At 41.3% G+C, this 18,424-nt stretch overlaps 1 protein-coding gene across 3 annotated transcripts in view; it reads left to right on the plus strand.

The window, feature by feature from the left end:
- The window catches only part of Tafa2 (TAFA chemokine like family member 2), a 472,572-nt gene that overhangs the window by 79,171 nt on the left and 374,977 nt on the right, over nt 1-18,424 (plus strand). The window contains exon 1 of one of the 3 annotated variants that reach the window (XM_031350384.1): nt 9,158-9,417. The exons of the other annotated variants lie outside the window; for them this stretch is intronic. Coding sequence (XP_031206244.1) covers nt 9,413-9,417 — 5 coding nt within the window. The 5' untranslated portion in view covers nt 9,158-9,412. Of the gene's footprint in view, nt 1-9,157; nt 9,418-18,424 lie in introns of those variants that run through there. 3 annotated transcript variants of the gene reach the window in all.

Raw genomic sequence — 18,424 nt, forward strand, 5'->3', positions numbered from 1 at the left:
GTAGACACAACCGCCTCTATGAACAACTGTGCACTCGTGCAAATCTGTGTAGACACATCCACCTCTACTAACAAGAACCGAGAAAGATGGAGTTGTGAGATGGCTTGACCCAAGGCTAAAGACTCGTGAACTGCAAAATTCTTACTGCAGCTTTGTGATATGCTGTGATAATTAGAAAAAAATATCAAAAACTGTGTGAAATGCTGGCTTTCTTCAGAGCATCAAGGTAATCTGCTGTGGAAAGATCTTTAAAACTTCTAATTTACTGGTCAATGCAATCAATCCACTGGAAAAGCACCTTATTTATAATAGCAAGAAACTGGAAACAACCCAGATGTCCCTCAACAGAGGAATGGATACAGAAATTGTGGTACATCTACACAATGGAGTACTACTCAGCTATTAAAAACAATGAATTTATGAAATTTTTGGGGAAATGGATGGACCTGGAGGATATCATCCTGAGTGAGGTAACCCAATCACAAAAGAACCCACATGGTATGCATTCTTTGATAAGTGGATATTAGCCCAGAAGCTTAGAATACCCAAGATACAATTCACAAATCACATGAAACTCAAGAAGAAGGAAGACCATAGTGTGGATACTTTGGTCCTTCTTAGAAGGGGGAATAACATACCCATGGAAGGAGTTACAGAAAAAGTGTGGAGCAGAGACTGAAGAAATGACAATTAGAGATTGCCCTACTTGGGGATCCTTCCCATATTCAATCACCAAACCCAGACACTATTGTGGATGTCAGCAAGTGCTGGCTGACAGGAGCCTGATATAGCTGTCTCCTGAGAGGCTCTGCCAGAACCAGACTAATACAGAAGTAGAGGCTCACAGCCATCCATTGGACTGAGCACAGGGTCCCCAATAAAGGAGCTAAAGAAAGAACCCAAGGAGCTAAAGGAGTTTGCAGCCCCATAGGAGGAACAACAATAGGAACTAACCAGTAACCCCAGATCCTCTAGGGACTAAACTGCCAATCAAAGAGTATACATGGTGGAACTCATGGCTTCAGCTGCATATGTAGCAGAGGATGGCCTAGTCATCTATGGCAGGAGAGGCCCTTGGGCTTGTGAAGGCTTGATGCCCCAGTGTAGGGGAATTCCAGGGCCAGTGGGAGAGGGTGGGTTGGTGAGCAGGGGGAGGGAATAGGGGGTATTTCAGAGGGGAAACCAGAAAGGGGGAGAACATTTGAAATGTAAGTAAAGAAAATATCTGATAAAAAATTGTGTTATAAAAAAGAATATACAACAAATTATTAACAAAGTAACAGTTTTGGAGATATTGCTGGGCACTCTTAATATGGGGGTTTGAATGAGAATACCCTTAATATATAAGCTCATATGTTTGAAAACCAGGACCCCAGTTGGTGGGGCCATTTGGGAAAGCTTAGGTGATTTGGCCTTGCTGAAGGAGGCATATCACTGGAGGTGAGTTTTGAGGATTCAAAAGACTTGAGTCACTCTGCCTGTAGTCATGGAATATGAGCTCTTACATGTTACTTAGTAACATGTCAGCGTGTCTGATGCTATGGTCTCTGCTAGGGTGCTCATGGACTCTAAACCTCTGAAATTGTGACCTCCAAATTAAATTCTTTCTGTTAAAAATTGCCTTGGTTATTGTGGTTTATCACAGCAATTGAAAAAGAACTAAGACAGTATTATGAATTCTACCAAGGCAAGCAGCCTGTGCAATTTTGACAGAGGTTCTTTTATGTTCGTGTGCCCGAGATTGTCAAGTGATGGTCAATACTGTAGGCTTTAGGTCTAGTAGACCCTCACTCATAGTAGATATCTGAAGCTGTAGCTTACACATTGTTTTTCTGAAAAGTAGAAATATCACAACTTCAGAGGCTGGCAAGATGGTTCAATGGTTAAGAGCATTTGTTCTTGTAGAGGATTTGAGTTCAGTTCCCAGGACCCACATGGATTCTCACAACTGTCTGTGCCTCTAGTTCCAGGGGATCTGATGCCCTCTTCTGATCTCCAAATGTATCAGGCACATGCATGGTGTACATACATACATGTAAGCAAAACACTCATATACAAAATATAATAAATATACCTAAAATGAAAATAAAAACCCCACAAAAATACAGCTCCACAGCCTAGTTGTGGATTTTAATCTAATTGCACAGTTATTGGGTTTAGCAATAGAACTAATTTTTATTATTGCTGAAAGTTTTTCTAATTGGAGGTTTTTAATAGCTTGACCCATGTTCTATAATGTTTTGCTTGGTTGATTTAACAAATTATCTTCAATTGTTGAGCCAGCCATTATGCATGTTTGAACTTCTAAACAATTTAATTTTCTCATACACATTAGAAATAGTGTATATATGATAAATACCTTCATGTGGAAGTGAACTACAAGGACTGGCAAACAAACAAACAAACAAACAAACAATAAATAAAAAGACAGTGAATGTGAATGAGGTTTTCCCTTGTTTCTGTAAAGCTATTTTGCATTCATATGTTTGACTGTGTACCAGATACATGCCTGGTGCCCACAGAGCCAGAAGGGTGCATAGGATCCCTGGATGAGAAGTTGCATATGGTTGTAAGCCACCATGTGGGTCTTCAGAATTAAACCAGATCTTCTAGAAGGTCAGCAAGTGCTCTTGACTTCTGAGTAACCCTAAATTTTTGGTTTTGGAGCTGGGAAGGGGACCCAGGGCCTCATGCACCTAAAGCCTTTAATATAATCTTTCACAGCTTCCAAAGCAGGCTAGCAAAAAGAAAAGACAATTCTAATGCTCTCCACCAAGTACTGATAATGACATTAGAATTTAGTCGTTTGAATTCATTTAGTGTTATTTATCTAGAAAGTATTTAATCAAAGTGAAACACAGAGCTTTTGTCGGTGAGTGAGGAGGCCATTGCCGTGAATACACATCGTGGGAAGTATTAATGCAGGAGACTGAGAGGTCTGGGCTCACCCGGAGGAAGTGGTTCTGTTCCACGTTTCCCATTTCAGTTTCCTTTAATGTCAGTCTTCTTTAAGAAAGCCACCTGAGGTGTAGCTACTGGGTCTGGGGGGTACAGACTTGATTGCTCTGGGTCAGTAATTCTCAACCCCGGGTTCAGGACTCCTTTAGGGATCAACAACCCTTTAACAGGGGGCACATATCAGGTATTTATATTATGGATCACAGCAGTAACAAAATTACAGTTATAAAGTGGCAATGAGAATGATTTTATGGTTGGGTGTCACTACAGCACAAGGACCTATATTGAAGGGTTGTGGCATTAGGAAGGTTGAGGACCACAGTACGTGTCGAGTTGTGGCATTTTGTGATGGCCTCCATTTGCTATAAAACAAATGATGAGGGGTGGTAGTTATACTTATCTGTAGGTTTAAGGATGAGACTTAGAATGTAGTAAGGAATTCATCTGGTCTAGCACAGTGGCCGTGGCAGACTCCTTTCCAAAGTCCCCAATAGCCCTGGGAAGCTGCATAGATGCCCAGCACTAGGCATGATTTCACCCCTGTTTAGTAGACTTTAAATCAATTCGACAGCTATTGTATTCCACCTGTATGTGAGTGCCACCATTGCACATTTGTGATGCTGCTACTATCGTCATGGATCTTAGGCACGGTAGCTCATTATTTCTGTTTAATTGCTTTTCTCCCTTGGCAGCTTGAATAGCACTTTCTGGTGTCTTGGAAGTTAGAATGAAGAAAAGAGGCTTTCAGGTTAGATCCAGTACCAGGACCAAGTCTTGTGTCCCAAGGATTCAGTGTCTTCACCAATGGGGACCTGAAAGGCAGCCAAGGGCCACAGTGGAACTCATGTTGATTTGAGAGTCACATGGACTATCCTGATCAACTATTTGAAAGGATGTTTCTCAGGATACTTGGTACTGGCTTTTTTGTTAGTCTGTGGTAGTTGTGAGGAGACCAACTAATATAAGTTACACGCACATGCACACACACACATACACCTGCACAAATATGCAATACATTTATATGAAAAGCATTGTTAGACTAAGTGGCATAACGTACACACACACACACACACACACACACACACACACTCACACACATTTAAATGTATTGTGTACAGTTTCAGGTAAATATAATAGCTCCTACATCTATGGTTCATGGAACATTGCGGGCAGAAATATTGTTCAGAGTCAGAATACCAGGAAGTCCCTCCTAGGAATGGCTGTACAAAGAAGACAGAAACACTGGTAATATCAATAGACATGCTGATATGGACGGAGAAAAATCTCACAGGGCTCCACCCCTAGGTGAAGAACTCCAAGGTAAGTGAAGACCACTGAGAAAGGAAGATTAGCTTCTCCCAGGGATGAGCCCCCAGTTGGTTATCTAGGACAATGTGGTCATCCCCGAGGCCCACTCCAACAACAAAAGTGGACTTGGCAGTTTATATTTCTATATCTGAGCGTACGTATCCATACATTCATAGGTAACAGTAATAATCAAAGTAAAAGAGGCTATTGATTTAAGATTGGTGGGCTGCCATGGAAGGAGTTGGAGGAATACAATATACTAATATATGTTCATATATATATGAATATATACACACATTTATATATACTATGTAGTATATATGAATATTCACAGCATATTATATACTATGTACATACATACTACATACTATACATAATATACAGCATATATATACACATATATTTCTACATACATATATAAATATATGTGTATATATAGCATATACACATAAATTTATGTGTGTATAATACATATATGCATGTATATAAATATACATATATACACATATATATGTATATACATATATACATATATAATACATTTATAGATATACACACACATATACACACACACATATTCAGGAAAGTTAAGCTGGGGCTGGAAAGATGACTGAGTGTTTGAAAGCACTTGTTCTTCTTGCTAAGGTTTCTCAGTGCCCACAGGACAGCTCATAAACTCCTGTCAGTGTAGTTCCATTGAATCTCACACCCTTTTCTGCCTTCAGGGGATACCAGGCACTTATGTGGCACACAACCCTAGCCCTCACCCCCAAATAATAATACACACATACATACATACATACATACATACACTCATAAAAATAAATAAAATCCAATGGTCTGAAGTCAGGAACCCCTGTGGTTGAATTAGGGAAAGGCTGGAAGGAGCTAAGGAGGACAGCAACCTCACAGGAAGACCATCAGTCTCAACTAACCTGCATCCCGAGATCTCTCAGACACTGAGCCACCAACCAGGCAGCATACACCAGCTGATAAGAGGCCCTCAACACATATACAGCAGAGGACAGCCTGGTCTGGCCTCAGTGAGAAAAGATGCACCTAACCCTTGAGAAACCTGAGGTCCCGGGAGTGGGGAGGTCTGGCAGGGTGGGATGGGGGTGGGTAGGCACATCCTCTCTGGAGATTGGGGGAGAAGGAATGGGATGGGAAACTGTAGGAGGGCAAACTGGGATGGCGATAATGATTGGACTGTAAAAAGATAAAAGTAATAAATAAATAAAGAAAAATAAATAAAATATTTTAAAAAGAAATTTATCTTACCTTATTTTATTAGAGTTCTTAAAAAAAACATCTAATGCAACCTTCAGGAGCCTAAACCAAAGGAAACAAATAAAATTCAGAAAACATGGCCTTAATAATCCTCCAGTATTCACAATTTCCTTTTTTATTTTGACATGGGATTTTGTTTCTCCCCCTCCTTTCTCACAGCTTTATTAACTCTTCTTCTTGATTCTTCCTCCTTTATCATTTTGAAAAAAATAATTTTACAAAGTTGAAAAGGAACCTGGTTTGTTTTTAATCTTTATTACTTCTACTCCCAAGCTCAGGCGAGGGTGGGTTTTACCAGGATCGGAATAGGAAAGCAAAACTCAATGCCTGGAGAACACCGAGAAGCGTTTCCCCGTAGGTTTCCGGGCGTGGGCCTTTTTGTTTCGACCTGTGTGGAAGGGCTGACGCGGTGAGGGAAGGGTGGGGGCCTTTGACCTCTGCTGAAGTCAAAGGGAAGTGGCGATCCTGCACAAACAGAACACTACTACAGGAAGAAGAAACGCTCACACAAGTCTCTCAGTTGCTGCTGTGGTTCCTGGCAGGGAAGCTGTTCTCAGTTTTAAATTATGTTATTTGTTTACATTTCAAATGTTGCCCTTCTTCCCGGTTTCCCCTCCACAATGGTTTTATGAGGGTGCTCCCCACTCTCCCACATACTCTCGCCTCAGCGTCCTAGCATTCCCCTACACTGTGTCATCGAGCCTTCCCAGGACCAAGGGGCTCTCCTCCTATTGATGACAGATAAGGCCGTCCTTGGCTACATATGCAGCTGAAGCCATGGTTCCTCCATGTTTACTGTTTGGTTGGTGGTTTAGTCCCTGGGAGCTCTGGTGGCTCTGGTTGGTTGATATTGTCATTTTTCCTATGGGGTTGCAAACACCTTCAGCTCCTTCAGTCCTTCCCCTAACTCTTCCACTGGGGTCCCTGCCTGCTCAGTCGGCTTAGTTAGGTGGTTGGCTGCAAGCATCACATCACATCTGTATTGGTCAGGCTCTGGCAGAGCCTCTCAGGGGACAGCTAGGAGGCAGCTGTCATCACGGTGGGATCTTAGGGACAGTGCTGAAGTAGCCAACCTTTGAGCTCATGTAAAGTAGAGTTCACTAAAGGGTGGTCTGCTGTTGCTCTGTAGCTTCCTGAGAAATGGCTTGGATGCCATCTTTAGAGTAAACTCAGATTTGACTGTAGAAATTTACATTAGGAATTCAAAGCATCCTTCCTTCTCTTGCCTTCATCATCCCAGATGGGAGAAGCCAGAACACTTTTGGGGAAATGTTTGAATTGGGGGCTCATGTATTTTCATTCAATCATGATCATACTGGGTAGTGTGAAGTAGGATTATGCCTACCTTATATGGAATAGACGCCATCCTAAGTCTAGTGCGTGAGCTTCTAACGGCAGCATCCTCTACAGGGCTCGCCAGAAAGCACTCCTCTCTGAGCATCCCTCTAACTTGTGGTGGATTTATTTTATTTGGCTATTGATTGGCATTACACATCCCTCTCAATGCTAACATTAGATGGTGCTTCATCAGAGCACTTAGCGGGAAGTCACGGTATGAAGGTAGAAAAGTCAGTAAAAGGCGCTCTATGTTGGCCGTGCACCGACAGCCAACTGTACGTCCAACCGTAGGACTGTTCGAGATTTTGGTAAGTTGCCACACTTAACTTATCTCTGCTATGCATTTTGTTGGGTGGCATGCATTATTTAGATGAATGCAGAACTCCTCCTTGTACTCAACATAATCCATTTTTAATGGCTAATGATTATATAGATAATCTCATGCAAGGGAGCCAATTGTTTTCCTTTTGTTATCATTATAAATTTACTTCTGAACAAATTAAAAATGAAATCATCATCCCCGTCAGATGGGCAGGAAAACAAAGGCTTATTAAGAATTTGCTTTTCCCCTGACGAGCTATATTATCAATAATCATCTTAGTCCATAATGTATGTGGGTTTGGCATGACATATTAATTTGTTCTGATTTAATGGTGGAGAAACCATTACCATTTTATAGCTCTTTTTGCTTTTTTTTTTTTTTAAACCTCTGTCTTAGGGATGTGGCGATAGTCACATGTCCTCGGTAAAAAAGTTTGCATTCTGATAATCACAGTGACTGGAACGAAGTGCAAGCAATAAAAATTAAAAATTAGAGGCTGAGTTTTCCTCTTACAAGGATAGCAACATTTCCTTCCTGTTTTTTTTTTTGTTTTGTTTTTTTTTGTTTTTGTCTTTTAGCACAGAGAAGTTGTATTTTTTCCTATCTTTGAAAAAAAAATTTTTTTTAAATCCTTTTAGACCTTTGTCAGCTTTAGGACTTAGGAATGTCTACCTCCGGAATCTGGAAGCCATTCTTTTGCAATATAAGCTCCTAGGGAGAGAGCGCCCTGGACTCTCAGTGTCTCTGGAATCATAGGAGTCTAAACTGAGCCAGGATGCTCAAAGGGACAGGCTGATTTGGAGTCCAAAGCTTTCTGTCATAGAGGTATGAGAATTTTGATTCTGCTCTCAATAAAACCAGTTAGCCCAGTGGTTCTCAACCTCAGTGTCAGAGAACCCCTCGGAGTTGAACAACCCTTTCACAGGGGTCACCTAAGATTGTCAGAAAACACAGAGATTTACATTATAATTCATAACAGTGGCAAAATTACAGTTCTGAAGTAGCAACAAAAATAACTTTATGGTTTGGGGTCACCACACCACAAGGAACTGTATTAAAGGGTCACAGCATTAAGAAGGCTGAGAACCACTGTGCACTGTACATCTGTAATACAGATGGCACCCTCAATCTCCAGGTACATATGGAATGGAATGTGTGAAATGGTGCCTGTGAATTTTCTTACTTGAGAACTTATTATTGCTTATCTTGAAGCTGTATGAAATTATTAATATTTGTCTGACATATCAAACACAAGATAATGTTCAGTCTTTGTATCTGCTAGCAGGTTACTTTGATGTATTTATAACTTTGATGTATTTATATTACAGGCAGGTTTCATGCTTATTCAATAACAAAAAAATATCTTCATCTTTTACTATCTCGATGGAGAGGGTGACTAGATTGGGAGATATCCCTTTTGATTCTGTTTCCATAATAATGGATGTGCCTTGTTATAAAAATAGCACTTTGACCAGCATGTCTTCTCTTCGTGTTGTCTCTCTTCTTCTTTAATCAGATGTGCACTTCAGAGTGATCCTCAGTGGTTCAAATTACAAAGGATTAGATGTATTGTGAAACAAAACAAAACAACAATACAGAACAAAACAACCAAATCAGGGAGAGAAAAGACCCAATACAACAACAGCAACAACAACAACAAAAACCAACAAAAAACCAAACCAATATCTTCCCCCCAAATAATCTAGATTAGGCTATTTTTTTTTAATCTGTGAGAGTAATTGCTATTCATTCTAAATACCACTTGCTTTCAATTATATTGTTGTAGGATCTCGCCAAATGATCATCGTGGCATTGCTAATGCAAAGGTGACTGTGGCACAGGAATGATTTATACCTCTGGAGTTTCAGAGGTCTAAAAATAGGGCTTGATGTTACTTTAATACGTGCTGCGGTACACAGGCACAATAGGGTTAGAGGAGATGGAGTTTCATCCTGAACTCTCCGTTTCCTTCCCTTTGTCTCTGAATCTGAGAAGTGACTGAGTAATTAGACGTTCCTCATTTGTCGCTTGTATCATTTCCTCTCAGCACAAAGCACCCTGTCCTGCAGGCCCTGAGGTGTTGGTGAGGAAACATGTAGTCTGTGAATAGCCACTCTTGTTGCTGCTTTAACTTGAAGATTTGGAACTGGACAATACAGAGACTGCATCGTATCGTATCTATGCTTCTAGGTTCGGATGGGGTAAGTGCATTCGTGACTTCAGCCTCAGGATAGGATCAGTTAAATGAAAGTGTCCAGTTAAGACAAACAGCAAATATGACAGTTTACAAGAAAGGTTCCTGTTAGAACAGTGAATGCCAGCAGTTTTGCGGGAGCAATCTTACTGAATGAACTGGCAAGTAGACTTTAGTCCTTTGGTGTTGGCTGTAACGAGTGTGAGGTAGCAGAGTGGAAGAGTATTTTTTGCTAACTTTTCTGAGTGGGAGCTTGGATAATCGAGCTCAGGTATTTATTGTTGAAGGGCCAGAGGTCGCATGCACATAAGAGCAATCTGTAATTCAAGGAGGCGTGCCTCTCTTTCTCTCTCTCTCTCTCTCTCTCTCTCTCTCTCTCTCTCTCTCACACACACACACACACACACACACACACACAAATGTATATGTATTTTTGTGTGTGTGGCATATATTTCTTACTTGGTTGGCTAGACAGTTGATAAGGTAGAGTAGGACATAACAGAGCAGCCATGCTCAGGAGAGCCCCAGAGTCATCTTTGGTCAAATTTGTGAACTCTAAACACTGTAGCTTTAAGTAGCATGAGTTGCTAGCCCTACTCCTATGCATTTCATACTTTATTGTCACATATTCTACATCAAGCTCATGAGGGAATTAGTTCCTGGGCACATTCTTGTGCTATAGTAAAGGACTAGTTTAGTTTTTGGGGGTAGGTAGGGTAGCGCTCCGCAGTGCTGCGGTAATTCGGAGCTGTTCCACAATGTCGTCGAATGTACTTCAGGGCTCCGAGTTTTCCAGGAAAGATCTCAGAGGCTACTGTCTCAGCAGTGAGTTTGCATCCCACAGTGGCTTCAGTGTTACCATGGTGCAATGATGTGGAACAGGATAAGCCACTTGCCAGCTGCCACCAGCTGGGGGGAGCAGGGGAGGAATCTCATCCTCGGGAAGTGTCAACTTGATTTTAATAAATGTTGATGTTTAATTTAATTGTGACCTTTATGATACACTTTGTGAAGAAAAGAATCTCAGCTCTTCTCATGAGCTGTTGAAAAGTCAGGATATTGTGTCTGGTATGTTAATGGCCCTAGAAACATATTTTTAAAAGCAGCAGTGATAGTCATCTGAACCCAGATTCCATGGCTGTCCAAGTAACAGCTTGGTGAGTATTTTTTGATTACTTAATTGAAAAATTAAAAAAAAATATAATCAGGAGAGGATAAAGTGGCAGAGTACTGAGGGCTTGAAAACACCATCACTTATAATTTATTCTTCTAGTTAATTGTGCAGCAAAGAGCACTTTGTTCAGTTTCTCAGCCAAGCAAACTCTTACTGGCCCTTCAAGACCTTTTCTTCTGTTGCGTCACCCCCCCTCCCCACAAATCTTCCCTCCTCCCCGCAAAGCTCCCTTTAATTTTATGTCTCATAAGCAGATAGAAAGAATTCCTCTCAGCATTTTGTCCATATTTATCATAAAGTCTGTATCATAAAGCATTGATATCTAGCTTTGTGCTATTGGGAGCTAGTGGAACCTTCTCGAGGTGGGCCGAATTGGAGAGCCTCAAACCCTGGTTGCAGGTCCTTGAGGGAATGGCGGTTCCTCAACACGGTCTTTTTCCTGCCTCTTTCCTTTCATGACCACAGGGAGGATGTTTTATTTTGTTGTTCCTCCACCAGTCATGGACTAGGATCTCTGAAATCAGGAGGCAAAATAAGCTTTGTCTCTTCATAAAGCCATTACTTAAGTTTTTTGTTTTAGTGACAGAAAATTATCACACCAGGCAAACATCAAATATCTTCAACTGTTATTTCCAGCTAAGGTTCAGATTCATGATAACAATGATCATGGATAAGAGAGAGGGATATGAAATAGCTTGAAAATTTGGTGATAGCCATAGCACTGCATGTATTAAGCGCATTAGTCAGCCGCGCATCGGTTGGTAGTGAGGAGCCTATGGAGGGTTCTGATTGTTGAGAACTTGGGATCTTTTAGAAGCCTTAGAATCCTCTCAGTTCTGTCTATTGCAGAACACACTAGAGAAACAGGCTCTGGTTGTAGCTGTTATTCGGATATCTTGCTGCTAATCTAGAGATGTTGCACATTTGAATTGTTCGTATGTATGTGCACATCTTAAGGTATCATGACTGAATACTATTCTGTAGGAAAACATAGGGTGATGTGGGCCTGTGTCTCTCTCTCTCCTGTGGCCTGGTGGCTCTGTCTCTGCTGGGGCCTGGAACTGTCTGCTGCTGATGCCTGTGGCTGCACGGCAGCGCTTAGTTAAAAAGGAGGCAATGTATAAATGAGATATTTTATTATAGGAAAGAGAAAATAGGCCGGTCAAGTAGAGAGAGAGAGAGAGAGAGAGAGAGAGAGAGAGAGGAGAAAGAAGGAAGCAAGAGAAGAAAACAAAGAGCAGGAGAGAGAAGGCAAGAGAGGAAGAGGGCAAGAGAAGAACAAAGAGCAAGAGAGAGGGGAGGGGGTGAATTGCCCCTTATATTGTGTGGGGCGTGGCTATCTGTGGGGTGAGGTATGCTTGACTATGTGACCATACGACTGGGGGAAGGGTCCAGCTAGAATGCTGGGAGCTTGGGGCATTGTCTACCTGATAGATCACATATCTCCTGCGGGAGCAGCTGTGAGAGGTTGTGACTGAAACAGGGGCCAACGACTCAGGAGTTATCGCCGAACTCCCTGCAGGTAGAAACTACTCACTGGGGCTCCAGAGTTCTAGGCCTATTACTTGACTGAGCCTAAGTTGCCTGAACAGACCACTGCCCTATAGGACGAAGCTTGTCACAATGACTCAGATGTTCTTTTCCGGTGTTTCTGCGACTTACATAAACACTCTAAGCTCATTGGCCTCAGTTTCTGTCTTAGAAGGATGGAATAGTGTCTGCATCTAGGACAGTCTGTCGGTTAGATGCTGCCCACTTAAGGGACCATTCCCTTCATAGTCTATGGGATTAGTGCCTTTGAAATGAAGAACACAGAATACAGCCACAGTGGCAGGGCTGCTTGGCTCAGAACTGAGTCTTTCTCTGCATGTAGATCCCTGCAGTATTATGGAGTGCCGGTCAGTGCTGGTCAGCGCTGGTCAGTGCTGGTTGGTGCTGGTCGGTGCTGGTTGGTGCTGGTTGGTGCTGGTCGGTGCTGGTCAGTGCTGGTCAGTGCTGTGCTTTCAGGGGATGTACAGATGACAACCTTCATTGTTATGAGAAGGCAGAGACTGTTGATTTTAGATTACTGAATGAGCTAAGAAATTGTAGAAAGGCCCCAGATAAATAATATTTTCAGATGATGCTTACAGGTGGGTAAGAGATAGAAAATACAATAACCTCCACAGATCAAAGCTATGGGCTATATTTGGAAGTTAGTTAATTTATTAGAAGCCACCTTTCATGTTGGTGGAAGTGATTTTTTTTTTGTTTGTTTTGTCCCCAGTCCTTCTTTCTGAAACTTCAATGCTATATAATGCTGAAGATGAGGAAACAGGCCAAGGAGTTTCTAAAAGAGTCATGTCAAGGGACCTTGCCAGTAACACACAGGAGTGAGCTTGAGGGTTATTTTAGAATTGTGATGCTTCTTGATAGATTCATAGTAATTAGACGGCATTTTAAAAATAGTTTGTCCAGAGAAGATTGTAAGGACAAGCTTGTAGGTCTTCCTTTGTGCGAGCACCTATATATATGTATGCATGTTGAGGTGGATTTTGTGCCAGACACAATGCAGAAGCCCAGTGAATGGAATTATAGTAAACTTGACCTGGGGGTAAAGCAAAGAAAGTATGTACTGTAAAGAAAAATGTACAATATTTTCTATTTTAGAAGGGTACCTACATCTCAAATATATTTCATTTTAAGACATTTATTGACTGAAACACAGTTTAAATGAAAACAATTGGTAGCAAGGGGAGGCAGCAAGCTATGGTAATGATGTAGGTCTTTAGTCAGACCATTTGCTGTACAGATTCATCTCTTACATGGACGTCATGCAAGCAAGCTCAGTGCTGAGCCTGTTTGATGGTCTGTGAGGGGGAGCGTATAGTTCTCAGCTTGCAGGGTTGCTGTGGGGTTGGGATGGTTTCGTACACACTGAGGATAGCCAGCCAGAGCCTGGCTCAGTGCTGATTCTCAGTGTGCTATTTGTCTTTCTCTCCCTTTTGAAAGTTGCCACCAGGTTTATTGAACACCCTATACAAAAGATCCAAAAGTTACTTGATGGTTTTTATTTGTCTGAAACATGCCATCCTCAATAACATACGATAGCGTAGATATTTCTTTGGCTAAGAAATGAACTTATGTCTGCTTCGACAGTGGCTGGTTATTGAACTCCACAATTAAAGTATAGTTTTAAAATTTGAATAATCTGCTAAACACTCACAGGTATGTGTGTGTCATAAAGTTCTAGAGTGTGCAGGGATCTCAAAGCTATTTGTTTTCTAGTTTTGTAGAGTTTCTGGAGTGTCATGACTTTGTAGACACACTTATTTATTGTCACTGTTGTCCAAGTTAAGAAGACAGATTACATTCTTGTGTTAAATGCACTTTTAATATACTTCACCTCAGATAATGGTTCTGGGATGTATTACAATCCACTGTGTTTTTTTTTTTTTTAAATTTACTCTTAGGTGCATCTTGTCATCATTATATATCATATTGATTTGGAGGATGTTCTAGAGACCTACACTATTGATTGGGTAGAATGTTTCTATATTTTGTGATTTGCCATGGTTTTCTTCTCATATCATCATCACCATGGTCGAAAGTTTCTTCCTTTCATGGAATTTATCCAGTCTTTGTGACATATACCTGATAACAAATTTTTGGGCATGCAATCTCTAATTCCCTAAAATTTATATAAAACATGCCATCTGCTTTGGAACCTCAAGTGATCTTGTGATTTATTAGATTTACTAAGCAAACATTTAATGTGTAAATATAATTTAATAAGCTTCCCACAGGTGTCTAATTAGGCATTAATTTCTGCCACAAGGACTAAATGGAGTGAAATCTACATAGGCTCTGAGTCTTTTTTTTTTTTTTTAGATTTCTTTATTTACATTTCAAATGTTATTACCCTTCTTGGTTTCTGCTCTAAAAAAATCCCTATTCCCTCCCCCTGCTCACCAACCCACCCTCTTCCACTTCCTGGCCTTGGCATTCCCCTACACTGGGGTATAGAGGCTCTGAGTCTTAGTCATATGTGAGAATGCTAGCTAGTCAAAGTGTGGGTTCATAGTTGAGTTCAAGTTTAATTTTACTTTCTCTGAGTAAATGATTTGATTCTGATATGGGGCCATTTCATTAAGGAGGGGATTCTGAAAGCTGTCGGGGACTGTTCTCTAAAGATAGAAAAGCTTCCATTGGAAGGAGTAGAGAACTCCAATGTAAATGCCTGATAGTAATTGGCTAAAGTAGTTAGAAGAATATATCATAGATTCTAGTATTGAATAGAGCTATGCAAGACCAGAGCATAGATGAGTGATGGCTGCAGTCTCTCCGTTTTTCCCTGTTTACCCACATTGCAGCTCATTCTCTCCTGCTTTATTTTGGGAGCACTTTGTAATATTCCAGGGAACATGGCCAGGGCACACAAGCCTTGAAACTCCAGAGACAAAATATCTGTTTTCTTTCTTCTCAGTTGTTTGTCTGAGAAGACTCTACTCAGCCTTGCTTATGTGTTCATAGGTAGTTGGAGAAGCTTATAGGTCATTGGTAGATAGATCTTGTTCACTTACTCTGGATGCTGAACATGTGGGGAATGTTTCAGTCTTCAGCAATAAAGTGTCCAAGCACAAAGACATATCAGTATTTGTATATTCTTTCAGTGTCTCTCTCCTTGACTCGAGCAATTGTCTATTCTAATAAAGTCCTTCATTTTTATTCTTTCTCTTACCATGGTGGGAATTTCTCTGTTCCCTATAAATCTGTAACTTTGTATCCTGGGACCTGCAGGATCTCCACAATATTCTGGTTGTTAACTTTCCTTTCCTGCCTCATATCTCTATTGTTTTCTGTCTGGGACCCTTGCCTCTCTACTTGACTCTCTGGGTATTGGCAACCTCAGATCTACAATTGTTATGTTCTGTCAGGGACCTTCAGCTGCTGGCTGCTGCTGTTATAGTGTGTCAGTGTCCCTCAGTTTCCAACTGTCACTTCACTTTGCTGTCTGTATGGATGTCCTTTCCAAGATGTACAGTTCTTTCTCTGTCCCACAGAATGAGTTTTGTGGTACCCCTAGATGACCACCCCTCCCCCAAGACTCCAGAAACAACAGATTTAAATTTCATAACAGAACAGGAACAACAGGTTTAAGCTTTCATGACAGAACAGCGTTAGGAACAGCACATGCAGTTGAGAAGACCAGGGCTACTCTCATGTTGGCTGTTTGATTTTTTTTTTTTTTTTGACATCAAACAGAAAAGAGGAAGATCTTGGAAGAAGAGACAGCAAGTGGAACTTTTCTACACACACACACACACACACACACACACACACACACACACACACAGACAGACAGACAGACAGAGTTAGGTGTAAATAAATGGAGGAAAGAGCAGAATCTGGGTTAATGTATGACATCTGCAATTGGCCTTCAGTCAACCCGTGACATCTTTGAATTATTTCTATACAGCCAACCGAGCACTCATAGAAGATATGACCAAGCTGACAGTGGTGTGTATACTGGTCAACTGTGAGTGAAAATATTCAGAATGACCTGCAAGCTTTACTCTGGTCCCTGCCTCTTGTCTGCCACTTCCAGGTTCACCATCAGCATCTATGACTTCTTTTCCGTTCCCCTTTGTGCCAAGGTCAGCTTGCTTCAGGCCTTTGTCCATGGTTTTTCTTATGCCTTGAGTTTCATCATAGTACTTTCCCTCCTCATTTCTCTCCTTGCCATTTAGACCTTGGGTTAAATGCTCCTCAGGGAAGCTTTCTTGCAATCAGAGTCCAGACAAGTCCCTTCAATTCTTCACTGTAACGGTATTCCACTGCTGCAAGTGGTAAAGACAGATGTGTTTGTTAAATGGCTCCCTCCTTCTTTGCAGTGTAAGTACCATGTGAAAAGCTATCACGGTGCCTAACACAGTGCTTGGGGTGTAATTCTTATTCAATAACTGCATTTTGAATCATCAGTGAAGAAATGGAAAGAGAATGGTTGGAACAGAAGCAGCTGGAACAGCTGACAATAAAGATTAGAATTGGCAAGGGAGTGGTAAACAGGAGATATTTTACAGGGGACTCAGCGACAGATATATGTGCAAACAGCTCACAGAACATCATTACAACCTGGGGCATGGAGCTGTGTGATTTCAGCCATGTGCCCCATGAGGACATGTGCAGGAACATGAGCCTGCTGCTGAACAGCTCCTGCGTGAATCAATGTGATATTCAGGAGGCCTGGCAATCAATACAGCTTAGCAGCCTGGAGACAGGCTTGCATACTGCACCTGAGTGACGAGCTAAGCCGTTTGTGCCTGTGTTTTGATACCAACCACACTGGGAGACTTGGTTTCATTTGTAACCTCCAGCTACTACTATTAAAATATCGGAAGCTACACTGTACATGCTAGAGGTTTTCTCAGAATAACAGTGCTAAGGCAAAATTTGGCCACTTAATGTTTTGGGAATGATTAAAAGATCATGGTAGAATTGGGGTTTATGATTTTTGGACACCTGCATTATTTTTTTTTATCATCATGACAAAATGCCTTGTAGAAGCAACGCAAGAGAAGAAGAATATGTATGGTTTCAAGGGATTTCAGTTCATTTTGGGTGGGGATAGGCATGTGGCTTCTGACATAGCTCCTGTTGGCAAGACAAGGAGTCAGAGAATAAGGCCAGAGTTGGAGCTGGGTGTGTTATTCAAAGTCTGTCTCCAGGGTCCTGTGTTCGTTATCTAGGTACCATTGTCCGAGGGCATCACAACTTCCTAGAACAGCAAAACATGGTCAAACACATGATACTGTCTATATTTAGGACTATATTTCAGACTTAAATTGTAGTGGTATTCAATACAGGGGCATTTTAAAATAAGCCAGATCAGGTAGATAGGTCCATTTAAAAAAATCACTGCACTGGCCTGGATCCCTCAAGTCTCTGCCTTTTCAGTCTGCATCTCTCTCTCTCTCTCTCCTCCTTCTTCCCTTCCTTTCTCCCTTTCTCCCTCCCTCCCTCTTTGTGCATTCTATGTGCATGTACTGTTTATGCATGAGTGTGTACAGGTACATATGTCTGTATGCATGAGCAGAGGCCAGAGAGGCATCTGGTGTCCAGATCTATCACTTTACATTGAACTCCCTTGTGACACTGTCCCTCACCAACTCCGGAGCTGGGTTCCAGCCCAACACAACCCATTGTTCTTCTTCTCTGTCCCCTGTCATGTTGAAGTTCACCTGGCTTTTCCCGTGGGTACTGCAGATCTGAAGTCATGGCCTCTGGCTTGTGTGGCCATTGCTCTTACTCACTGGCTTCTTTCTCTAGCTCAGACAATGCTCTGTTTACAAAAGAAACCACACTGTGACATCCTGCATGTCTTCTGAATTAATATTTTTTATGCTTTTGCATTTGACTCTCTGTCCTTTATATTTTCATTTTCTCTATATCATTTATACACTTTTGTTGCTTTCTATTAGCATTGATGTATTGATGTCTGAGTGTGAGCAACCTCTTTGTGACCTTGACAGAATTCTTAGGTCCATTGGAAGAGGTGGGCTGTACAGAGTCCCATTTAAGGCCAGGCATGGTAGTGCATACCTTTGATCCACACATCATGGAGGCAGAGGCAACCAGATCTCTGTGAATTTGAGGCCAGTGTAGTCTACATACTAAATGAGATTTTGTCTCAAAAAATATCCTAATTAAGAGAATCCAAAGCCATCTCTGTATTTCTTTGGTGATAGTCTATGTATCTGACCATGGGACATTTTAGGGCAATAGGAAATGGTAGTGCACAAAGGCACTAGGAAATGTGACATCAGGAGGCATTTTCCTGGTATCAGTCTTTTTTTTTTTT

The sequence above is a fragment of the Mastomys coucha genome, unplaced genomic scaffold (assembly GCF_008632895.1).
Source record: "Mastomys coucha isolate ucsf_1 unplaced genomic scaffold, UCSF_Mcou_1 pScaffold4, whole genome shotgun sequence".
Taxonomy (NCBI): Eukaryota; Metazoa; Chordata; class Mammalia; order Rodentia; family Muridae; genus Mastomys; species Mastomys coucha.